At 38.4% G+C, this 20,339-nt stretch overlaps 1 protein-coding gene across 5 annotated transcripts in view; it reads right to left on the bottom strand.

The window, feature by feature from the left end:
* The window catches only part of LOC131218702 (BEACH domain-containing protein B), a 115,381-nt gene that overhangs the window by 36,716 nt on the left and 58,326 nt on the right, over positions 1–20,339 (bottom strand). For all 5 annotated transcript variants that reach the window (XM_058213413.1, XM_058213411.1, XM_058213409.1 and 2 more), the window contains exons 10-21: positions 18,768–19,089; positions 13,635–14,096; positions 12,973–13,131; positions 12,641–12,790; positions 11,569–11,724; positions 11,315–11,356; positions 10,873–11,217; positions 7,822–7,995; positions 3,228–3,388; positions 2,773–3,088; positions 2,242–2,674; positions 1,657–1,990 (exon numbers count right to left, since the gene is read on the bottom strand). In XM_058213413.1, the coding sequence (XP_058069396.1) occupies positions 1,657–1,990; positions 2,242–2,674; positions 2,773–3,088; positions 3,228–3,388; positions 7,822–7,995; positions 10,873–11,217; positions 11,315–11,356; positions 11,569–11,724; positions 12,641–12,790; positions 12,973–13,131; positions 13,635–14,096; positions 18,768–19,089 (3,054 nt within the window). The remainder of the gene's footprint in view (positions 1–1,656; positions 1,991–2,241; positions 2,675–2,772; positions 3,089–3,227; positions 3,389–7,821; positions 7,996–10,872; positions 11,218–11,314; positions 11,357–11,568; positions 11,725–12,640; positions 12,791–12,972; positions 13,132–13,634; positions 14,097–18,767; positions 19,090–20,339) is intronic.

Raw genomic sequence — 20,339 nt, 5'->3', positions numbered from 1 at the left:
GTTGTCTAACTGAATTGATGCAACTATATTCAAAGTCTATTCATATAATTTATAAATGTAAGAAGACATGAGGAAACACAAGCAATATATTCAAAAGCAAAAGAAGAATCACTAGATCAGGTTACATACATGTTTGATTTTATGTTTGGACACAAAGATTGCAACCAATTTGCCAGAAAATTGGGAATTTTTTATCCTTTCTTTTTTACAATTTTCCGCGACTCGGCCCATCTCCTTCAAATTTCGAAATTGAAACTCCCAATCAATGATTTTTCGGTAGTTAGCCCTTCAATAAAGGGAGGGCTTTGTACCCAATTGAATTTCCACAACTCAAAAACTCAGAGTAGGAAAATGCAGAATTTTTATTAAACTTCAATGAATTCCAAAAGTTACAAGGGGTGCCTATTTATAAGAAAACCCTACACCCCAAAACTCGCACCATGTGCGCAACCTATTACTTGGTGATGAAGTAAACCAAAATAAAAACTAATTAAAGAAATCTAAAGTGTCTGTGATATTCTAAATAACATTAATAAGCAAAACCTAAAATATGAGATTAATCAAACTAGTGGGCCACGATCATGAGATCCCATGATGAGCTTTACTTGACTACCGGGCCCACTCCAATGAACCAAAACTCAGTCTTCTAACTAGGAGGCCCTCCCTGGATGTCGTCATCGATCCAGATCGATGGTGGGGCCCTCCTTCTACATGCGTACGGGGGGGGGGTTGTGTGTGCGTGTGCGCGTGATGTCCCCATCAGTATCGCATTCCTTGTGCGTTTCGTATCGCACATGTGGGATATAAGATTTATCGTGGAATATATCAAATGCTATCGTCGATACTTAAAACGCCGGTTTGGACTGGAATCAGCAATGGGAACAGGTCATGACACCTAGGAACCCGTTTTGGGCAAAAACCATTTGAACTGGTTGGTCCAACTGGTCAATGCATCCAGTTTGGCTATCTCACTCCGTTGGACCTTCCAGTACAACCTCTTATGGGTAAAAGTTAAAATAAATAGAGTGGGGTTTGAATCCATTGCAAATTTTATGCACACGAAAAGAATGCCAACTCCAACTCCAACTGTGCTACATGCATAGGGAAGTCGAAAGATAAAAAGCTACACTCGTCGCTAATTGTTATTTGAAAGAATATGTTTGACTATGAATCAACCTTTAGTCCAGTCGCCAAAATGGCCACCATCAGAACCATCCTTGCAGTAGCCGCCTCTGTTAAGAAGTGGCCTCTAAAGCAATTAGATGCGTAAAAAAAATGCATTTCCCTATGGCAACTTAAAAGAAGTATATATGTTACAACCTGAAGGATTTAAAGTAGAAATGAAACCAGACTTTGTATGTAAACTTAAGAATGCCTTCTTAGGCCTCAAACAGGAGCCTGCAAGCGAACTGGCAGGCCTTATCATAAATTACTACTTATATATATATACTTGTCATGGGTTGAACTGGTCAGACTGTCTATTCGACCTGTTTGGTTTGAACTGCCAAAAAATACAGGTTGCAGTGTGGTCCAGGTGGCTAAATTGTTTCTTAAGCTGTAAGTTTCATTGACAGTAAAACAAAAATGGCTGAAAACATACGTGTAGGAAATGTAAACATGCACATTTAGGAGAAATTATAGTGCACATTATTTTACCTTAAACTCATTTCAGCAAGACTTAATAGAAGAAGGCGGATCTTATGAAGTTCTTCTTGACCTGGTCTCTCCCCAATCACTTGTCTAGTCACGGGATGCAAAAGTGGTTTGCTCCCAAAAGCAGATCGACCTGTCAATTTATCCCAATAAAATTGGCGTATTATATCAATAACCCGAGGGAGGCAACACAGAGTTGCTAACATTCTTGGATCACTTTCAAAATGTTGGATGAGGAACATATAAAGTTCACGTTGTACTGTGTAATCCGCATATACCCAGATATGGGGATTCAAATATATCCTCGAAATAGCATCTTTCACTAGCTCTGACATGCCTGAGAGAGAGAGAGAGAGAGAGAGAGAGAGAGAGAGAGAGAGAGAGAGAGAGAGAGAGAGAGAGAGAGTCAATCTGATTGTTACATGGAAGAGAATGGAAAACTGTATATATGTAGAGAGAAACGAATGCTTCCCAATGATCATATATGTTTATTGACAATAGCCAAACCCAAATAGATGGGACAAGGCTATTATGATGACCATGATGTGCTTATTACGAGATAGGGAAGAATAGCCAATTAATATTTACCGCAGTTTCCCACAACATTAAGCATGCGTTTCAGAGCTGAAAGAATTTCCAAATTAAGTTGCTGAGGGGGAACTGATTGAAGTAAGAAGCCGAGGATTGAAAATCCTGAAAGAAGATGCATCTGCTGCTGATTTGCTATATTCTCATCTAATACAGAAGCGATGAGCTCGATAACTTCAGTAGCTAGTCTGTCCCTTGTAATAGATCTAAGCAATGTATATTCAAGATGTCCACTTTCTGGTTCTTCAGACTTATCAAACTGAGTCAAGAGTGGAAAGAATACAGAAACACCCCCAACACAGTAAATGATATGTTGCAGCAAGCGGCGGGAACATAACTGAGTCCCATCTATAACCACAGCTTTAAACAAATTCTTATCCAATGTATGATCAAGCATTGGGGAAACATTAAACAACGTCCTACCATCGCTGGCCTGCAAAAATAAAGGCCAATATTCATTTTCAGTCAGTTAATGGACCAACAAGAAATCATATTATGCAATAGTCATTATCTCCAGAAAAGGAAGGTGACCTGTGCATTTAAACCGAAAATGATTTTCGATGCAAGACCATCTTTAGCATCAAGAATTCCATTGGGAAGTGGACCATCAGAGGCAAGGGTAATGTCATTATCAAGGAAAGAATACATGTAACTTGGTCCTAGGGAGTATATACCCCTGATTTGCTCAGAAGAAATGGCATCACCAAACATATAAACCGGACCAATCTGACCAAGAAAAGGAAATGTATCTTTCATTGGGAACAGAGAGTTGTCTTCTTCATTTGGAGGAGGAACTACTTTTGCTCCAATTGAACAACGTGTCAAAACATCATTAACCTTCACATACCTGAGAACATGAAAGCGAATTCAAGAAATCATCATGAAGTTATCATGCTAGGTAAGATGATAGGATAACTATTGTGAATACTTTTAGGAGAAAATCAGAGGAAATGAAAATTGAAAGATGATAAAAATGTATAGATGACCTGAATTTTTCAGAGGATACAAGATCACCATCCATAAAACACCGCAGCAGGCTTCCCCCAGAAAAAGCTCTTCCAATGCTGTGAGTTATACAAAGAAAATGCCACTTTTTCTGAACAAGGTTAAGATCCAAAGAAACAATCTGCCGTTTCTGATTGATAGACTGCAAAATCATATGCATTGGTCATTTATTGAGAATGATTTTGCAGCAAGAACACTAAAACAACACTCATCAAATATCAAGTTCGTTAACAAGCTTGGAGACAGTTTTAAGTTCTTTCAACAAGAGAGCAAATTATAAACTACATACATTATCTCTCAAACAATAAATAAATAGATACATAAATAAAATAAACTACACACATACAAAACCATTTAATCACTCGTAGCTCCTCGTTATCCAACAACAGATGCATTCAATGCTATATAATTAGAAAAGGAAGTGGGTAAATATTCAAGAATGAATCTGCTCAGGTAATTAGTGCAGGGAGAAAATTGAGGACAATTTGCGGCACAATTGCCAAAATAGTACACGTGTGAAATCTAATTCTAGGCCCTCCCACACAAACATCATTAAGTCTACCAATCAGCTCCATCATGTCTAAGAGAAAATTCGACATTTAGAATAACAAGATGAACCATGTTCGGTGTAAATAGATGGCCCATCGTTCCCCGTTCAATGATCTTCAAATATGTATGCTCTAGGTGTTTCCCATGGTGATTTTCGAGAGGGGGGGGGGGGGGGGGACGAAGATGAGGCGATTTTGTCAAGCCTTTTGTATAGGTATCAAGGTAGCTCTTCCTCTAGGACAAAGCAGTTCGAGGATATCAGGTCTGGGCGGAGATACGCTGCCTTTGGTTCCAGAAGCCGGAGATCTTCCACAAGCAATTCATGCAACAAAGCCAGACACCAGTCTAAAGGGAAAGGGGTTGTTGTTGAGGGCCCTGGTAGCAAGGTAATTCCATAACGGTAACAGTGGCTGTAACAGCCACCACCGTTAACTTTACGATATGGGTTGTAATGGTCGTTACGACCCTTGTAATGGCCGTTATAGTCTCTCTTTTTTTTTTTAAATTGAAAAAAATAACTGAAAACTAGTATCAGCCCCATAATGGACCGTTGCGGCCTTTACAGGGGGCATAACAGGCCGTTATGGGTGTTTTTCTCGTGAAAAATAACCGAAAACCAATATTGGCACCAATGTTTTAAATATCGTAATCGCGTAATGTATCGCACCCTTGGGATATAGATATATATCGGTTATCGCATGGGATATATCGGTAGTATCGCGTAATGTATCGCTGTTGTTGGGAAACATGGGAGCATTGGGAAATTGGTCGAATTTTTCATGAAAACTTCAAGAATTGTTGAAAAAGATGTCAATATACACTTAGAAATCAAAACATTACAAAATAAAAGTGCACATAATAGGGTTTTCCTTTGTATGGGGTCCTAATACATGCACTGTCCAACTGAACTAATGCAAGTATATTTAAAGTTCATTCATATAATTTACAAACGTAAGAAGCTATGTATGGTAACATAAGCAATACATTCAAAAGCAAAAGAAGAATCACTAGATCAGGTTACATACATGTTTGATTTTGTGTATGGATACAAAGATTGCAACTGACTTGCAAGAAATTGAGAAATTTCGATTTAAAAAAAATAAAAATAAAAATTCCACAACTTGCTCCATCTTCACCAAATTTCGAAATTGAAGCTCCAAATCCATGATTTTTCATGAAAAAATGAAGAATAATAGATTTGTAACCATTTGACACTGATTTAATGTGATTTATAACCAAAAAAAAGGATTGAAAATAAAAAATGCTCATCGGATCAAATAGGTGGGATATATCAGCACTACCTATGCATTTCGTATCGCAGAGGTGGGATACAAGATAAATCGTGGGATATATCGGTTGATATCGTCAATATTTAAAACACCAATTGGCGCCTTTATGAGGGGCATAACGGGCTATTACAGTGGCTGTAATGGCCGTTATGGGTCTTTTTTCCCATGATGACCATTACCAATGTTGTCAAATCGCATATGCAATCATGTGCGATTGCATATGCCTATGCGCATATGCAATTGCACAATCGCATCTATGACTAGTTTTATTTTTTGAAAATTTATAATAAAAAAATCGAAAAATATGGGAAATTTTTTTTTTTTAAAAATGTAAAAAAATATAAGAAATTAAGGGAAACTTTCCTAAGTTAATAGATAACTAATTTTACATATTTAAAATACATTTGAGAGAAATAAAATCAATTAAACTCTGAATTAAACATCAAGTACTTGAATCTTGGTCTTCCAAGAGAGAGAGAGAGAGAGAGAGAGAGAGAGAGAGAGAGAGAGACCACTTGGTAAGAGAACGAGATTAAGACCACTTGGAATTAAGAAATGTAAGAAAAGAAGAGAATAAGAGAGTTTTGGAGTGAGAATATTGCAAATGGTGGAGGTTTGGAAGCCCTTTTATAGGATTTTTTTTTGCAAAAATAATAATAATAATAATTTACCAACCGTTGGCCCATCTGCGATCACATATGTTGTATATGATCGCATACATCGCATATTTTCGCATATGTGCCAGATTGCATATGCGATATGCATTTGGATATGTGCATATGCAGTCGCACATGAAAACAATGACCGTTACGACCCTTTTATGTGTAACGGTCAGTGTTCGAATTATCTCCGATACTATCGAAATATCTCCGATATTATCTTTATCTCCAGCTCGGCGATACCGAAAACACTGGTAGCGATACTGATAAAGCTAATAGTATAAGAAATTACAGGCATTAGCAATGTATCGCTAAGTATCGCCAACGTATCAATATCGCTAATGTAATCATCAATATTTTCAACTATGTAAATTTTAGGTGTTGCTTATATTGCCAATGCATCAATATTGCCAATATTTTCGACTATGTAAATTTTAGGTAATGCTTGTATCATAAGTGTATTGACGATATTTCAATAATATCACCAACGTATTGATATCATTGGAATTTTGTTTTTTAGAATTATTTTTTTTCATGGGCACATGGTTGTTTGTAGTGTTCAATTTGTCATTGATAATATTAATAATATTTATATTATCGATTTCGCAATATGCACGATATTGAGACCACAATCTTTTGTTTTCTTTCCAATTGTTGATGATTTCTTGGTAAACTATCATGTGATGTTGATATTTTACAATATCAATAGATGTTTGGATGGAAGGTTGGATTGTTAAATAGGTTGGATGGGATTTGGACTGATTTCTTACAACAACACATGCTTTTAAGGCCCCATTAAATGGAAACTTGTTATGTATGCGTTCTTTTTGCAATTTTATTATTATTTTTTTAAATTTCTAAATATGCAAATATGTAAATTTTAACATCTTTTGAAGTTTCATTGTAAATTCCACCGTTTTTCCCACATTTCCCCGCATTTCCGGTTATCAGCAATATTATCGGTGATATTGATATTGTTTCCGTATCCCTAGCCAACGAAACTTGTAGCGATACCAATGCTTCGAACACTGGTAACAGTTGCCACCGTTACCTTTACGTAACGGCCTTTAGACCCTCATAACAGTTGTTATGGTACACCATTCCTAGTAGAGTGGTTGAGTCTAGGTGTGAGGTAAAGGAAGGGGAGTGGACTTGGGTAGAGAAGGGAAGAAAGAGGGTATTAGGAGCGTGTCTTGCGAGCATCCAGAGTAGGGTAGGAGCACGTGTTGGGAGTCTTGATGGTCTCTAGTGTGTGAGTCCTCTGAGGCAAGAGATTAGGACCTGTGTCCCTTTGGTTCCTCCGGATAGCCCCTCAGCTGGACATTTGGCGTCCTTCCCGCCTCTTGCAAGCTACTCCAATCCCATAGTTAGATGGGCTCTAGCTCTATTGCGCCTAATCAACATTTGGCCCAGATCACTATTGCGTTCCCTCCTACTAGTGGGCCTAGTGATTATTATGTTTCTAATGATATTATTGGTATGAAATTAACTCATTTGGTTACCGTTGCACTGATTTTTTACAATAGCACATGCCTTAGGACCCTATGAAATGGAAATTTTATTTTGTATGGGTGCAATTTTGTTATTCACATGTTTATTTTAGCACATGCCCTGGGACCCTATAAAATATGCAAATATGTGTATTTTAGCATCACTTAAAGTTTCATTGAAAAAACCCACCATTTTCCACATGTTTTCCCAATGTTTCCCTTGGTCAGCTATACATTTTCGGGTATCGGTAATAATACCCTTTGATATCAACATATGTTTCCGTATCCCCACAAAGCGAGGCTTCTAACAATACAGATACTACAAACACTGCTAGTAACTACGCGAAGTCATGTATAAACACAAATATGTACAACATAAATAAAATGCATGTGCACTAAAACTTATGTCTAAATGATTCAATATTGGTGTCAAGAGACCTTTAATGCGAATGAGGCCCAAAAGATGCATAGTCAACACCATTGACAATAATCATAATAAAGAAAATGATAGAGCCATAACTCTGTCATCCATGCATATAAATTAGTGGAAAGCAATATCCCATTTTCCACTGGTAAAAGGTTTTATACCTCAACCACAAGTTTGCCTTTTCCAAGCATAGCAGAGCACCCTTTCCCATTTTCAGTGAGAAAACTAAAGAGGCCCATCATTCCAGTCTCAGGGAAGTTTTCTACTCTGACCCAACACGAAAAAGAAATGCCTCTATTGTAAGGCCACTGCACAGGTGTTTTTATTATGATTCCCTGCAATAAAGGAAACACGAAACAGAAACAAAACTGTCAGCTGTAATTCATAGTATCAGTATTAAGTATTAACAACAAAAAGGGTAATAAGAATTAATAAAATGAAACAGGAAATTTTGAAGGAAACCCCAAAAAACTGATTTTTTTTTTCCTGCCCATCACCTTTATCATCCTAAATTATGCACAGCCCTTAAAATTCGTGGAAATTCAAAGAAAATCGAAGAACAATAAAGACAAGGCTCGTGAAGTTCAAAGAAAGGGATACGATTCGCTTCATTTTCCATTCCTGAATTTGAAGTCATAGAGGCTGGCTGAAATTCCTCTTTTGTTCACTTCTCATCAACTTCAAAGAAAATATCTGACCTCTTGTTACTTTTATATAATATTTTTCCTATAATTATTTTTACTAATTTATAGTATTTCCGTATTCTTTTTATAAATGATTAAATATTGCTACTTGATATGTTGTCAATGTTCCAAAGTTGGGAGACTGCCAGTAGCAATGCTGATTACAGCCCAATTATTTAACATGATTGGTTGCATAAGCACAGCTGCATAAAGGACACACAACTTAAAACATGACATGAGAACTACTAAAAGCCTTCCCATTATTGATAGCAATGCTGGTTGATGTCTTCATCATCAAACCAGCAGCGCATATTACAAAATTCTCTCCACCATCAGGAGCTATGATGCCACATCTAGCTCCAGCAGGACAGCAAGCCATATTCTTACTTGGTTGAATTATGTCTGTATAAGCTATTGCAGGCTAGTAGCCAATAAAAAGACATTAAAATTTTCAGAGAATGTGTTAGAAAAACCCAGAAACTAAGGAACTTACAAGCATTGTTGGTCGTCTCTAACAAAAAATTTAAAAAAAAAAAGAAGAAGAGAGAGACATGAAAACATGGATTAAAAGAACATTTAATGGAAGTACAAACAAAGTCTCGTAGGCTTTGAAGTTGCTAATATCCCTCATTCTATTAACCATCTTCAGTTTGTAGATGATACCCTCCTTTTCTGTGAGGCATTTGAATCTAAAGTAGCTACCTTGCGGATTGCAATCAACTGGTTCAAGGTGGTTTCTGGTCTTAATATTAACCTTGCTAAGAGTGAACTGCTTGGGGTGAATATCTCTCAGGAAATGGTAGCCCAGCTGGCAAAGATTTTCAGCTGTTAGACTAGCTCTTTCCCCTCGACTTATCAGGGTCTCACGTTGTGCTTGGGTAAACCTGCTTTGCATTTATGGGACAGGGTGGTGGAGAGAATGGAGAGGAAGTTGTCACCCTGGAAAAGTAAATTCCTCTCCCTGGTTGGTAGGAGTAGGAATACCTTCTTCACTTCTTGTCTCTTTTCAGTTTTGGCCCAGATTGATAGGTTCAAGAGAAATTTACTATGAGAAGGTGGAGCAGTCAAAAAGAAAATCCATCTCCTTAACTGGAATGAGGTGTGTAAACTCATGTCTGAAGGAGGTGTGGGGATAAGGCATCTGAAGATGGTAAACTCAGCCTTGTTAGTCAAGTGGATTTGGAAAATTGGGGTAGAAGACTTCAGACTGTGGAGGAAATTGTTGCTTCCAAGTACGAAACCTCCCCCTTCGGCTGGTAGATCAAGTAATTCTCCCCATACATGGCTTCCTTTTTATGGAGACCGGTGACTGGTGTGGCTCCATTGCTGGATAGAGGGTTGAGTTACACCATTGGAGAGGGTCCAAGGTTAGATTTTGGGAGGACGTCTAGTGTGGAGATGCCCCTCTCAAACTATCCTTCCCTTATTTGGCCAATCTCTGTCTGGAGACTGGTATCTCTGTTGCCAGTTGCTTCTCTGCTCAGGGTCCTGGGGGAGTGGCTTCCCCCCAAGTCATAGGGATTTGAACGATTCAGAATTTGGTAATCCAGTGGGTCTGTCTCTATTGCAGGGAATCTTACCTGTCCTGGGAGAGAAAGACTCGCTGGTGTGGCGGTTCATCAAGAACAGTGTGTTCTCGGTGCAATCTTTCTACTCGATGTTGTCCTAGTCCGACCTGAAAGGAGCTAGGTGTCACACTGCTTGTGTTTGGTCTTATGGAGCACCTCTAAAAGTGGCTGCTTTTGCATGGCTGGCAAGGAAGAGTTGAGTTTTAAGTTTTAACCATTGATAATTTACACAAAGGAGCCTTCATCTTGCCCAATGCATGCCTTTGTTTGAGCGCCAAGGAGTCCATGCATCATCTGTTCATCCATTGCTCCTTCTCTCAAGTGGTGTGGCATTCTTCGATTTACCAACGTGAGCTGGAGTGATGCCTAACTCGGTAGAAGGTTTGTTCCATGCTTTTTCTTCTTCTTCTTTTTTTCTCTTTGTTTTTTGTTTTTTTTCTTTTCTTTTCTTTTTTTTTTCTTCTTTTTTTTTTTTTGGTTGGGGGGGGGGGGGGTTGAGGGGGGGAGGATTTTCGCTCAGAATTGCAAGGTGGAGGATTGCGATGTTCACCATTTTATGGTTCATCTGGCTCAAAAGAAACAACCACGGCTTCCCTAATCTAAGGGGTTCTATTGTAGGGGTTTCTAATTGGGTCACTTTGTATATCAGGGAGTGAGCTAACTAAGGGTGTGTTTAGGTTTTGTTTCTTTTGCTTCTTCATGTTTTCTTTTTTGTTTTGCGTCTTGTTTTTCTTGGCCTTTGCCCTTAATAAAATTGCTTCATCTTTCAAAGAAAAAAAAAAAGAGTCACCACAGCCACTCAGAGAATAAAATCCATCAGCTAATCTTCGTTTTCCCAAAATGCAAAAGTAATTGCATGTGATGTACGCATATAAAGTAAGTGCTCATCTAGAATTATGCTAGAGAAAAATGAGATGTGTAGCTTAGGGAAAGAAAGAATCAGATCAATCGTAGAACATACAGAGTCATTCCCATTGAGCTCAAAAAATGCAGTAGGGCCTTTTTCTTTTAGCATGGACTGAATGCTGGTCAGCAGCAATGAACAATACTTCTGGCAAGACCCAATCTTCTCACTGCGGAGAAGAGCAAATATCTTACGTATATCTGTTCCAGATATGCTATACCCACCAATGACCTGAATTAGCTGTGCAATTTTGAAAATCATGTCATAATCATCTTCAAGGGAAAACCAATCAAGAAGAAAACCTAGCATTCCTGCTCTGACACACGAAGCACGATTGGTGATGGAATCTTTTAGCAGTTGCAGAAAAACATCAAGCCCATAATGCCACAACGAATCACTGCTCTGCCCAATCATAATGAACAGATAATAAGGAGTGATTCAGAATGATATAAAGTCAAAGAAAGAACAAACTGACATAAATAAGAAGTAGCACACAAACCTTCTGCAGGACACTGAGGAAAAGGATAATCACATCTTCATTCTGTTGGGGTAAGGGAAAAAAAACTGACATCAATGACAACTTGCACTCAATTACATGCACATGTGGCCTATAGAAATATAAATCCCAGGGGCAGTATTTGGAAAGAAAATAATCAACGGAGCAAAACGTGGATAGCTGTTATTGTTAAGATGAGACTAAGCATTCACAGAGGTAGAAATTTCCAAATGGGGTACTGTTGTTGGAAGAGGTACCTTTATTACAGGAATGCTTCTGGTGTCAAACTTCCCATCGACAAGCATATCAAGTAGAGCATCCAGAAGCCCCAGACCTGGTCTCCACTGGCAAAAGTCTAAAAGCAAACTCTGCAGAGTTTGATAACCCACACCAACAAGTGATCTAAATGCAGCCTGCACAAATTAAACTGAAAATAATGAACTACAAAGAAAAAAAGTAAAAAAGAATGAAAGAATGAAAGAATGAAAGAGAAAAGAAAAAAGGAAAAAGAAACGGTATGCATTGAAACAAGAGGATTTCAAGATACTATACAACTGAAAAAGATCTGTTCATCACATGTGATGCCAAAGGAGTTTCCTGTAATCAGCTATGGAAATTCTTCTTCTTCTTCTTCTTTTTTTGGAAGGCGTTGCCAATGGAGATTCAATGACAATAAAAGAGTATCGAAGGATCAAGAAGCATTAACACAACAATATTATTTGTCGAAATCCAGCATTGCAGAGTAGTGCAATTAGTAGCTGATTAGTTAATGAATAGTTCATGAATTATTCATGATTCAATGAACTTCTACAAAAAAGTAAAAAAGAAAAAAGAAAAACACAGATCCAGAAAATTGAGGAACGTTTGTTTTTTTTTTTTTTTTAAAGGTAACAAATAATTCTTTACTTGATTATTTGGGTTTGTGGAACTTGGGCTTTGGTGATGAAGATGATGCTTTGGGTTTTTTACAAGTTAATGAAGAGTTTAAGGCATGGTCGATGAATAATTCGAAAAAAAATTTCATGAGAATTCTTTTTTAGGAATGATTCATAAATTGTCAAAATCAGACAGCTGAAACAAGCACGCAGAGGATTTGCCATCTTTCATTTTACACCACCATTGTTCGCCTTTTTTTTTTAGGGCATGATTTTTTTTTCACCTTTTTTGGAGTTGAAAAGTAAAAGTGGAACCAAAAGAAAAGGGAAGACTGACGAAAGTAACATGCACACTAAAATGCAACAAAATTTGTTCATTTTGTGGAATAGAAGTGGATATTCAGATGAATTATGATAGACCACATCTCAGATCCAGTAAAAAGATTAGGTGTACCTTTGAGGCATCATTTCCAGTAAGCAGAAATGTCAGTGTTTGGAGGACATTCAGGACTAACTGCTCTCCAGTTCTCTCATCAAGGCTGCCATTTAGCAAAGAGACGATGTGCAAAAAGCACTCTCCATCACGGAACAAAGCCTGATAGTACTGAGGAAGCAAATTTGTTTGCTATCAGATAATTTGTGGATAAATAGTACTAAACAACAGAAATTCAGAAGTTACTCCATTAAACCTAGCCTTATAGCAGTGCTAGTAAGAATCAAAATTAAAACAAAAACCTAATGCTGGAAAACATATCATTTGATTAAGGATTAAAAAGACCTGCATACCATTTGATCAATCAGAAGCAGATCCCTCATGCCAACCAACAGATCAATTGATAATTCTGCAAAACTGTTCTCCCTTTCCTTTGCACGAGTAAATGTTTCCAAATATTTAGAACATAACTGCAACTTCGCAATTTGATCTTCCTCCGAACATGGAGGTAGCTGCAAGTAATTGTTTAGTTACAAGGAAAAATCTTTTAAATTAAAAAGGAAAGAGTTATTATATAATGCTCAGTCAAGATTGTACAGTGCCATTTGGGATCTCAATTCATACAAGTGGGCTCAGGTTAAGTGGCCAAACTGTTGACATGATGGGCCTCGTTGTTGATAGTTCATTCACAAAAAATCCCTCAGACTGGAATATCCCATGTTTGATGTTTTTTTTTTTTTTTTTCCCTTCTTTTTGGCTCAAATGTGAAAAGTGGTCATATTTTCTTTCTTAACCCCTTTTTTGTTAGCCACCTATTGAAATGTTAGGATCCTTCTGATCAGAGGGACTATAGGTTTATAGGTCATCCACACCATTAGTATCAAAAGTTTGGATCACTGAACCATGGACCTCACTAGACTCCCATGCAAAACTTAAAAATATGAACATTACTGTACAACCATTCACCTTGAGCATTGTACAACACATCCAAGGGAAACTAGGACAATTTAAGTACCTTCATCAACCCAAGAACATGCTCCAGCACATGCTTTCTCAACCCCTTTTCCCAGAACAGATCAAACAAGCAATCAATACATTTGGAATTATGCAAAACCAAACCTCTTGCATCATCTGCGATGACAAGATATTCAGTGAAGAGCTCAAGGGAGTCCTCCATACATTTAATCCAAATGTTGGCAGTCTTGGCAGAAGTAGAGATCTGCCAATATTTTGGCAGAACCCCTTCATGGAATTCACTCTCGGCTGGAGGGCTTAAATTTACCAATCTTCTCAATTCTTGAGCTTGAATGCAAGCTACTTTAAGCACACGAGCACTGGCATCCAATGTCCTAAAAGAGGCAAGCGTTTGTTCACCTGCAAGTTGTAAGATCCGTTGCAGGCTCTTTGCAAGAACACTTGCAATCTCAGGATTACAAGCAGATTGTTCAAGTGCATCCAACAGAGCTGAACATTCTGGCTGCCATAACAAGGAGGAAGAAATTAAAGGTTCATAAATTTCAGAATGAAATTATTAAAGCCAGGATAAATGAAAAACACACAAAGAACATGCTACAATGATTTTATCAAATCCCAAATCCTTTGCAAATATAGGAAAAAACAACATCAAGAGCCTACACAAGACCATTAAATGGCCCTTCCAACAGTGAACATGTAACAAAGGTTTCACACATACGTCCTTCCAGATCATTTGCTGATTCCATTGGTAAAGATGTGTGGTGTAGGAAGAATGAAGAAATGATGAAGAGAAGTGAAAACAATAGGGTGAAAACTAGGGGAAAGGCCCAAGTCCCCCAAGCACTTGCAACAATGGTTCCAAAAGGGCTTTGTCATTTTGTACTCATATCCAGGAATTTTCTTATTTGATCATGTTGTTTAGGATTTTTAATTCTGCAACTCCAGTCATCATAACAAAGGTAAGGTCACCACCATCAGTCTCACACAGTAGGTCATAATGCGGTCATCACCCAGGAGCAGATTCAGACCATTCTCCAGGATTGCCCAGCCTTCAGTTAATGCATCTATAGTCATTGCATTTCTAGCAACATCGTCAAAGGAATCAGTTGTGTTCTTCTTTCCTTTTGTTACATGCATGCCAACCTTTTCCATGAGAGTAATGTCGTTGGCTACATCAGCTTTCATTATCATAAACAATATATTCATTAGCACTCTAGCATATAGAAACATAGTCTTCTCCAGCATCAGTTAGATTTCTGAAATTTTGGTAAACTCTAGTATCCATTTTTTTTTCCAAGCAATACATGCGCACTTCCGCAAATGCAAGCGACGCACACATTTCCACCAATTCAGAGCCGTTGCCTAATGCACACCTGTCATGTGATGAGCACCTACAGCTCACGTGACAATTTAACCAAATGGTGCATAATTGCATTGTCCTCACCAATAAGAGGCCATGTCCACTTATGACCTGAACAGCTCTGAACAAACATGGGCATATGAGTACAAATGTACAATATACGATAACATCGACTAATACAAGTAAACATGCAACTGAACATTTAAATAAGACAACTACATGACAACAATTGTGGAAGAAATGTTTCTCTAGCCTTCAGTTGGACGAGAGGTTCATAGATGTTGTGGGAGAGTTAGAAGAAAACTGTGGAATTCTCCCAGGGATTCTACTCCAAAAATACCCAAAAGGCCTACCTTTGATGGATTGTTGTTCCATTGTTCAAAAATGCTAGGGAATTTGAGGAAGAAATGTTTCTCTAGCTTTCTGACAGACAAAAGGTTCACGAGATGTGGAAGAGTTGTGAGTTTTTCTGGAGATTCTACTCCAAAGAATCAATCGTAAGGCCCACCTTGGATGGATAGTGGTTCAATTACATCCCAGATGATAAGGCCGAGTGGTTAGATCAATGTTAGTTGACATGGACTGCTCACAGCAGGAAACAGACTCAAATCCATCCCTTCCCCCACTCTTCTTTATTGGGCAGCCTGTTTTGACTTATCAGAGCAACCCCAGCAGATTCAGCTCACCAACTCTCTTACCTTCTTGATCAGCTGCTTCTTCTGTTTTGGGGAGGAGAGAATTCATCTTTGGGAAGACACTAAGGTTGGCAATAGTAGATATGTAGATTAAGAGAGGATGAAAGGAAGATGGGAAATGAAGATGAGAGGAATAAAAAAAAAAGCAGGGAAGATATTTTTGAAGGGTGTGAGATTCATTGATGGCAGCGAGAAGAGAATTCATCTTCGGGAGGACACTCGGGTTGGCGATAGTAGAAGGTAGATTAAGAGAGGATGAAAGGAAGATGAGAGGAAAAGAAGGCACTGTGGAAGATCTCCAGAAAATGATCCCAAACCATGCAAGCAAAGGAACAATGAATGAAAAGATGATCCACCGACTCTGCCGCTTCCATACACATGAGACAAATACTGGGGAGAATGAGAGATCGCCTTTGCAAATTATCAATGATAAGCACCCTTTTCTTGCCAACCAACCACCCGAAGGCTGCCACCCGAGGAGGGGCACCATAAAACTAGCAATGGAAAGGGAAGGCTGCGAGGCCCACCACTAATGAGACGGTAAAAAGATCTAACCAAGAATCTGCCAGAACTGTGGGCATGCCAAACTAAAGCATCTTTCTCATGGGTTGCAGGAGAGACATCCTTCAAAATACCAAGTTGGAGCATGGTGTTCTGAAGTATTCAAACCAGGCCCACGGTGATTTCTTTAGGCCATAAAACAAAGTTGCAGCGCTTACAAATGGTACATTTCTAGCAGATGGAAGAAAGTCAAGTGTAGGTGCCACACACATTTCTTCTTGAAGATCCCCAAGTGTCTTCTTACATCTAGCTGGTGTGGACATGAGAGATTCACAGCTAGAGAAAGTAACAGGATCTCAATAATATATACAGCCAACTGAATTAAATTGTAAAATTAGTCTCCTTTTCAAATGGAAGGGTGTGTTTCATTCATTTCCTAACAAAATTGCTAATATTTGTGTTAAATCACAGTCTATTAGAAGCTGGAAAAAAAAATTTCACCAACAAGATCTCATCTGTACAGGTGCTAGCATCATCCATACGTAGAGCTGGGCACGGAACGACTCGACTCGTTCATATCCGACTCGATCCGAACTGAGTGGGTGAGTCGATCCGAATCGAGTTGACTTCGTCCAATCCAAACTCAAACCGAGTTGAGTTCGAGTCACCCGGTAACTCGACTCGACCCGAAATCCAACTCGGTACTAACTTGACTCGATCCAAAACTCGACTCGTACATATATATTTTTTTAAAACTCAAATATGACGTTTCAGATCTGAGATGTCGTGTAGCTGATGGAGAGGCAGCAATTGTGGCAAGTGAATCTAGGTTTTGAGTTGTGATTTCAGCCCATGGATACCCACTGCACCCGACCCGACTCGGTGCCAACTCGACCCGACTGGGTACTTTTGACCAAGTCGGACTCAATTCAAATTAGTCTAGGCCAGACCCGAACTCGGATCGAGTCAGACATGCTGGACTCGGTACCGAGTCGGATCAAGTTTGGGTCAGGCCTATTTCAAAACCAAATCAATCTGACTCGACTCGATGCCCAGCTCAAACCGCACGGCATGCTGATGTTAGCAATGATCCCAAAAATCTGCTGACTTCTCTTTGCTGCTACGAGTGCGCCAGATTAAGGGGATTAAAAGAAGGAAGATGGGAAATGAAGACAATGAGAGGAAGAGAAAGGAATTGGGATGGGGGGTTGTGTGTCAAAAGAGGATGTTAGTCAAATGTGACAAACCCCTTATTATTAATAATAGAGCAGGAGTATAGTACTCGGCCTAATTACATAAACCTGCACACACTCTCTACTGCGATAACATTTACGCTCTTGCACACAGACTTCCCAAGTTGTACCCTTTCCCTTGCCTAAAGACTTCATTGGTTATGCCCATTTTGTGTTGTAATGGCCATTACGTAATGGTAACGGTGGCAACTGTTACGTGTTATCCGGGTCATAGTGGCCACTAAGGAAATATCACCCGTAAAGGCCCATTACAGCCCCATATCAGGCCATTATGGGGCTGATACAAGTTTTCTTCTTCTTCTTTTATTTTTTTTAAAGGCCGTAATGGGGGCTATTATGGACTATATCATAATGGTAAGTGGCCACCATTACCGTTACGGAATAACTTGGCTGTACCTTCCCTTCACAGGAGATTTTTTTCATTAAGATATGCTTCAAGAAAATGGAAGAAACTCTATCGATGCCATCTATAAGGCTTCCTGCTCAAACAGCTCTCCATGAACCGAACTTCATTATTAATGAGATTAAGTTATTGGCTTCTTCTTTTCCAACTTTTAGGCATGTTTCTAGGGAAGCAAATTCTTTAGCTGCCTAGATAGTCAGTTGTAATTGGTACTTGGTAATATTTATCTATTACCTTAACCGATAGTTGTACACTTCTCTCCTTTGATTAACTTTTTGTTGGTAGTAAATTATATAATAATAATAATAATAATCTATGAATATCATAGCAAAAGTAGAAGAACATAAGCAGACTGTAATAACATATGGGTAGTAAACACATGGATGCATCTGCATGTCCAATTCATTAACATAAGAGGAGTCAAGCAATGCCAAAATTAAGGAAGATAAAAGTAATTTCAGTACATCTAAGAGTAAAATCTTTTTTCTACAATGTCCTCATATCAAAATGCTTTGAAAGGAAACAGAAGAATAAAAATGGAAAAAAAAAAAACTTTCAGCGTATGACAATACAGGACATTACATACTAGATATTCCCTTCAATAAGCTAATCTTAAGAAACTGGGGACATAATGCACAATGAAGGAGGCATAAACACAAAATGTCATCTCTATACAAATCTGGACCTCCATGAAACATCTATTGTCCCAGGTGGTGGCCCGGAAGTCAAGGGGGTCAGTCTGCAATTCCTGGTACCCAGGCAGCTCCTCAAGCATGAAAAGAACACTTCATCTACTAATTAAAGAGATTAATGAAATTGTGCAGATAGCATCCCCCCAGTCTCAAGGAAGAGAGCTGGTACGTAAGAGGGATGCTTTTGATCAAATACATAAGGCTCAAATTTAGATACTAAAACTTCTCATCACAGAGTAAGAATCATAGAGGAGTGAAAGAATAAGTACCAGGTTATGTGCATTCCCATTTAGCGTTGCAGCGAACTCCACAAACGAAATTACTTCCATTTGAAGAATTTCAATTTCACTGGGATTTGCTTGAACCTTAGATGAATTAGAGCATAATTCAAAGTTTTGCGGAAAACCATCCGAAGATATACTGATGTCTCCAGAAATTTCTTCTAAAGCAGATCCAAAATAGAAAAAATTCTCGGAAAAGATAAGGTCCCATATTCCCTGTTCCCGGAACACTTCAAGTAATGTTGGTGAAGAAACAAGAACCTTTCTAAATGCATAAAGGATGTAATGTTGCAGTGTATAGGCTAAAATCCTGTAGAAAAAATCAATATGAAGCACATCAATATAGAAATTCAAATGAAGACATAAATATCCAACAGATATCACAAAGATGAGGTTAAAATATATCCTACAAGTATCTGGTAGCAGTATCGATATTGTATCATATCGTATTGATACCCGCAAACGAAGCATATGCAAGTGTCCAAGTATCTTTCTTACTAGGTATATGTACGTTTGAGTATATTTACATAGATAGACAGACAGTGTCGATGTTGGTGGGCTATCTGATGCCATACAATTATAAGGTCCATCTAGATGGTCGTAGAATTGTGTGGCCCACTCGCATTGTATCTCATGTTCATAGTGTGCCTTTTCCACATTATGTGTACTGAATGTGAACTTATCTCATCGTAATTAGTCAGGAGCACTTCTGTCCTTTTTAGTTTTATTACTTCAAAGAATATAAGCAAGTGGCTAGAGACATGTAGACCTAATTTCTTTTTCCTCTCCTTGTTTCTCTATTTTCTCTTCTTCTTGTATTACCTACATCAACATACATGGTCTCAAAGCTCTAATCAGTCAATTAGGGCTCTCAAAATCTTCACTCGCCTCTCAGAACTCCTCCATTGTTATTGGCATTCATTATTATCTTGTGCTGAGGAACTCCTTTCTGATTTACTGTTAAAACCCTCTTATGGCCTGTATGTGATGCCGTGGAGGATGTGCATGAGATCATCCTATTTCTGTGAAGTCGTGTGAAGCCATGTGCGTGCTCTACTGATGTGTGTTGGGCTGCTTTTGTGGAGTGTGTGATTGAAGGATGTGTCTATAGACATTTCAGCCCCTATTACCGTGAGTCGTGTCCATCTGTTTTCTTTTGAGCCTTTGTGTTAATGGAGATAGAGATTAAAAACAACAACAACCAAAAAAAAAAAAAACCCCGTTTTTTTTTTTTAAAGTCTGTCTGACTTTTTTAGGAGCTCAAATAACCACTATAAACAGTGGTCCAAATCTATACAAATTTTCTGTGCGGCAAAGGGAAATTTTAAATACTTGATCATCAAGAAGCCGGATGAGAATGATAGTGGAATAGTATGTTATCCTCCATTAGTACAAACGTCATGTTTCATGATATTGCAAAAGAAGTGTAGGATACGGTACAGGAGATGTATTAGTCAAACAAGAACATCTCCTGTACATATCAGCTATTTGAGGAGATCTTCACATTCCAACAAGGGGGCAAGTCCCTTGGTGAGTATTTCTCAAAGCCCAAAGGCACAT

Source organism: Magnolia sinica, chromosome 11 (genome assembly GCF_029962835.1).
Source record: "Magnolia sinica isolate HGM2019 chromosome 11, MsV1, whole genome shotgun sequence".
Taxonomy (NCBI): domain Eukaryota; kingdom Viridiplantae; phylum Streptophyta; class Magnoliopsida; order Magnoliales; family Magnoliaceae; genus Magnolia; species Magnolia sinica.
This window is presented reverse-complemented; position numbering and strand designations above follow the sequence as displayed.